At 32.1% G+C, this 5,841-nt stretch overlaps 1 protein-coding gene across 1 annotated transcript; it reads right to left on the bottom strand.

Annotated features, from left to right (window-relative positions):
• Positions 1 to 511: 511 nt before the first annotated feature.
• On the bottom strand, positions 512 to 4,516 carry LOC108376254 (CHRNA7-FAM7A fusion protein-like). The gene is made up of 3 exons (XM_017632450.1): positions 4,349 to 4,516; positions 1,938 to 2,081; positions 512 to 692 (listed from the first exon to the last, which is right to left on the bottom strand). Exons 1-3 carry the CDS (start codon positions 4,439 to 4,441, stop codon positions 684 to 686), a joined length of 246 nt encoding a protein of 81 aa, XP_017487939.1. The 5' UTR covers positions 4,442 to 4,516; the 3' UTR covers positions 512 to 683.
• Positions 4,517 to 5,841: the final 1,325 nt, after the last annotated feature.

The raw sequence follows: 5,841 nt of genomic DNA, 5'->3' as shown, positions 1-5,841 counted from the left end.
ATTCGCTCATTACCAAATAATTTTCATCAAATCGATTTTAAATTTGTTCCACGCTGATCAGAAATCCTAAACAAAAAATTGGCGCTTTGAAATTTTGCAAGTATGCATGTCTAACATTTTGACAATTACCTTTGAAATGAATTTCTTCTTCATCGAAAGTTTGTCTTATCACAGCGAAATATATTTCACTTTTTTATTGCATTTTATCTTAACCATATTGAATTCATACAACAAACTATGCAGCATACGGCGAAATGGAACAAAAGTATTTTTTACATGAATTTCACTAATTTTAAAATCAAATGACCTTAATTTGTAGTTTACGTAAATATGTGCGCGAATTTGCCTACATATTTTCCATTTTATTGCGTTTTCTATTGTGTAAAAATTAATTGTTTTTTTTTTTGCAATTTCTGGCATAAAATTACACTTGTTCGTTCGTTGACTGAGGCACATTTTGTTGTTTTTTTTGTATCTTAACGTACATACATACATGCGTTGCAGATTTTTTTAAAAGTATATAAGCCGAACTAGTGTTTTTCTTTAGCATTTAGACAAAAAAAAAATATATATAACAAAGCTTTTCTTAAAAAAAAAAAGTGAAACTTTCTCATTTGGCGTCTGAAACATTTGTTGTTGTGTAGAGTCCAGATTTTTAAAAGCTGCCGCAATGCTGACATCAATTATGGGAACTGTTAAAGAAATAGGGTAAATGAATTTTGATATTTTGTAAAGGCATATATGGATTTAATGTGGCGTGTGCACATTAGACCGAATCAGAAAAAAAGTTCGTCATACACCCCTGAGCGTAAAGTATTTTGCAGTCGATGTTTTTGTCTCGAGGAGAACATTTGTTTAGTGTCAAAGTTCATTGATCTGAAGTACCGCGTTTTAGTACTTACCCACTGGATCTCAGTTCTTGCCACCCCAACGTACCACCTTAATGCCAATAAATTAAAGCTCACCAAAAATCATATACATTTTGCTAAGGATTTTTTTTGATTATTCCAGTAGAACTATTTAATATTTTTTTTGACGAATGTACTTAGGTGGCACCAAATAAGGTTTTTTTTTTTTGAATTTGCCTTTCAAAAATACTACTTTAGGTTCAGGGGTGTACTACGAATTTTTTTTTGTTTGCTTGTAAGGTGATGCGGTCTAATGCACATACATACATACAAGGACTCCAACAACCGTTAACATGTTAATTTTTGTTTAAATATTCACAAAGTTTTTCGAGTCATTTTTTTTTTTGAATTTTTCATAAAAATTTGTTCATGTTACAAGTATAACCAAAACCACGTAAATAAAAGTTTCGAACTTAAAATAGAAGTTGAAAAAATTCAAAAAATTTTCAACAAAATTTCGAAATTTTTGATATGGAAATTTTTGGGTATGCAGTTTTATAACCCATACAATTTCATTCATTTTCCTATAAATGTTTTAGCCCCGCTTTTCATTGAAGTGAAATTTTTTGGTATCTTTGCTGTCGGTTCCAAATAAGAAGCTTCGCTGCACCTCGTTGAGTGTGAACATCCGTAGTCTCGCTTCTCTGCGCATTGCTTGCTCGCTTCGGCACCGCTTTCTATGTGGTGTGTACGTACCCTAACCCCGTTTGCAAAAAAAAAAAATAAAATAAAAAAGTTTTAATAAACTACACTTTTGCACGAAAAGCTGCAAACATACACTTTATTACTAAAATTTTATGGGGTATACAGCTGCACACTCAAAAATTTGTCAAAAAATTCAGTTTAAAAAGCTCGAAATTTTAATGAAAATTTTATTGAATTTTTCAAAATTTTTCCGAGTTTTACGTTACCCTAATATAGAAAAGCCCTAACTGATTTTCCTTTCGCGGATTTGAGTCACTGTATGTACAAGTGTTTAAATGATATAAACGCACATATATTAATTTTTTTTTCCTTTCGAGTACTTACAATGAAATGTGGTGCGGAGAAGAGTACAGCCAAAGTTGCAATTATTGTAAAAAGCGTGAAAATTATAAGGCACAAGCGATCGACTACCATCGCCGCAAATTTCCAATCTCTCGTTACGTCGCCCGTTTCATCCTCTTTCTTCAACTAGAAATACAATAAAAAGAAGTCAGTGTGGATACTGTTTTCTTGTACACAAAATAAATAACCGATAATTTTTTATACTGTTAATGAGTGGAAACTATTGAATTTTTTGCGGATTTTCTTCGGGGTTTTTTTTTTTCGAGATACTCCGAAATTGTTCAGAGCTTTTCATGTTTTGTTCAAATTTAGTTTTACATTTAAGTCTTACCTTCTCAATTTTAATTGTATAAAAAATACATATCAGAGGTGAATAGTTTATTTAATTTGTTTTTCTTTTTACTATATAAAATTCATATAAATTCATATTTAGCAACCGCTATTTATAACGCCTTTCGCTGACTGTATAATGTTTTGTCTAACTTGAAAATTCGTGTTATTTTATTGAATGCAATGCGGAACATCAATTTTTTTGTCTTGACATAAGCAATTCTTAAATTCAGAATTTATATAAAAATTTAGCAAGCGATTTTTGTTTCGGTCTACAAGTGTTCTGCCCTGTTCTCCTACCGTAACGGACACTTTTAACCTTATTTTGAAGAAACTCATTGTATGTCCATTAAAATTTGCAGGTAGAGGGTTAAACTGTTCTACAAACATTTTAAGCCAAAAATTTCACTAGGTGTCTATATACGAGATTAAAAAATTACACTTTTAAAAGATTTTTGTTTATAATATAACACTGTACAACAAAAACAAAACAAAAGTTCAAAATACGAAAAAATCAATGCTAAATAAATATAGTAAAACTGAATATGTAGTTTTTTCTCTCTGTTTTGCAGATTTTTTTTTAAAGGACTCTGAAATTTCAGTGATGTGATTCATTAAAAAAGTTATTTAAAAAATGTTCGTGGTATTGAAAAAGATACAGTTTTCTGGTACACAAAGGACGAAAATAGTTATTTTTGGGAAAAAAATATATTTTAAGCACTAATATGCATATTACCACAACCTCGAATTTCATCCTTCTAGTTTAGGGTAAAAAAATTATCATGCTTCTCTTTTGACTTTTGAGTGACGTTTAAATCTGGTCTTTCGAAAAATAAAGTAAACTTTAGTGAATAATTATTTGGTAAAAATTTTAACTCCTTAACTCCTGCAATTATGAGGCTATTGTCCTTTATTTGAAAAGCTTATTAAAAATGGTGGTTCGAGGGTTAATATATTCTACAGAAGCGTATGGATTTTTGGAGTGATTTGCTCCTGAGTCGAGTTTCAGTGGTGGTCCGAACACTGCTGAGAACTACAGATAACAATCTCACACTGAATTATTCGAATTTTGTTCATTCGGTGACTCGCAGCAAAATTCTTCGCTTAATATTTTTGTATAACATTTTAACCCTGTAAATGCCGCTTTAATGAACTTTTCCAAAAGGGATCAAACATAGAGAATTAAAGGGTTAAACCTTTTTTGTTCCAGATTTCTGAAGTCAAAAACTATGTCAAAGATCGATTTACACATTTTTCTTAATGGTAAAATTTTTAAAATTTAGAAAAAAAAAACCTAAATCGCGCTCATTATTAACAGGATGATTTCTTAATCTTCGTTAACAAATAGAGCAGAATTTCATGCTTAATAATTTTTGTATAGAGAATTTCCGCACTTAAAAAAATGTACATACGTCTAATTTGAATCTCTACATTGAAAAATAATTCAATCGCGATTTAAGTGCTTTCATCAAATTAGCAGAAATGCCCTATAAGAGCAAGATACGTCTTTATTCGTTAGTGACTGGTGTTGAGACTTTTCACAGAATCATTGTTTCGCATCGAACTGGATTATATCTTCAAAGTGATGCAATGAAATAACTGAAATATTCATGATTTGACACAGCGATAAAGCAAACAAAGCGCGACATCTTCGATCCGTTACACCCATACGTACATACATATATATGTGTGAATATTCATACATTCATATATACAAAAAGCTATTTGCAAAAAGTACGCTTTTCAATCGAGTGGGGGGATGCCTTGACGCCCGCATGCCAATGCAAAATCACCATCTAAGCGCCGTCAAACCTAATTCCTATGAATGACATCATTAAAATCGAAAACAATAGACTGTCAATGGAAAATTGCTATCGATTGTAAGTGTTGTTGTTTGTTTGCTTGTTTGCTAGTTGCCTACTGCTTGCCGCTTTGAGACTATTGACAATTTTTGATATACCGTTGCACGCGGGTGCTACACACACACACACAGACACATTGCATCAACAAGCGCCAAGGTGTCTTTAAGCCTGGAAGATTGTTGTCGATTTGTAACGGCTCACCTGATCTGTTATCCATCGCAGCTCTTTGAGGATAAGCGCCAATTCATATTCCGCCGACGAACTGAGGCAGGTGTGTGACATGGCCTCGTGCATACGCGCATCACCGACGGGGCCAACGGGGCCGACAGGACCCACCGGGCCGACGCTGCCATCATCGCCTTGCCTGCAATGTGGGACATGGGAATGTAAGTGAATTTTTGTTTATGGATGTACATATGTATGTATGTAAATGCAAATAAGTGTACGGAAAATGTGACAGTGACACATATCAAACGCCGATTGGTGTTTGCCATCGATGCGGGCGTGTCAATGCAGAAATTCGCTTTTATTCTTGCACTGAATTGACTTGATGTTTGAGTATGCAAATTAATTTTTGTATTGATTGCTTTTGTGCACGGTTACCTTACATGGTATGTATGCATGTATGTTTATGCACACAAAAGCTACTCTTGAATTCTGATAAGGATATAGGGGAAATTGATAATTCACTTTACAATACCTTATTTACGATAAATTAACATTGAATGCATTTTTAATTTTCACAATATTGAGACAAATTAAAGTGATATTACATATTTTCTTATGTTTGTACATTAGGGTGCATCACTCTCCATACAGAATAGATAGGTACTGTTTTTCCAACGAAATTATACATTTTTTTATATCTAAGGCGTCCGCCTAAATATTTCGGAAGACTATTAAGAAAATCGTGATTTTATACAAATAAAACCAGCTTCTAAAAATATTCTTTCGAAAAATCGTCTTAGATTAAGGGTTAAGCTTAAAAAGGCTTAGAAATTTTATCAACGGAATCAAAATAATGAGATTTACGAAGGTATTTTAAAATCGGTCCAGCTTATGTAAATCTTAAGTTTTTTTCGAAATTTTTTTGGAATAAGTCCTTGAAAAAATTGATGAAAAACAGTGCCAATTTTTTCATGGAGGGCGATTTGCCCTAATGTACATAGTAAAAAAGCGGTGAACCAAATTTCGAATGAACGGGAGATGATTTTGATAGATTTATTTAATCGTTGTAACAATTCTTGGAAGCCTATTAGCCTATTTCCACCGAGCTTTAACTGAAACGTTGATAAAAAAAAACAAAAACAAATCGATAAATTTTAACTTAATATTTTATTAGAAAATACCTTTACAAACCTCTTTTCTTTGCCAGCGTTCATTATTGTTTACTTTTACATTTGACATTTCTCCTCCTCTTCGAAAAAATAATCGATAAAACTACTGAAAAGTTATCGGTCTAATCTGAGATTATTTTACACATAATTACAGATTAACTAGGGACAAATTTTGTATGGCTAATCTCTTTTTCTAATTACAGATTAGTGAGTTTAGCTTAAAAATGAGGATAATCTATTGATATGTAAATCTGCTACTATTGTTCCAACAACTTACATACAACCACAGAATAAACAGTATACAGAATACGCACCACATACAAATTTATTTTTCTTCGGCGGACGTAATATTACAAC

This window comes from Rhagoletis zephyria, unplaced genomic scaffold (genome assembly GCF_001687245.7).
Source record: "Rhagoletis zephyria isolate East Lansing unplaced genomic scaffold, Rhagoletis_zephyria_1.1 Rzeph_scaffold_10133, whole genome shotgun sequence".
Lineage (NCBI taxonomy): Eukaryota > Metazoa > Arthropoda > Insecta > Diptera > Tephritidae > Rhagoletis > Rhagoletis zephyria.
Note: the sequence above shows the minus strand (reverse complement) of the source record. Positions and strands in the feature narration are given on the sequence as shown.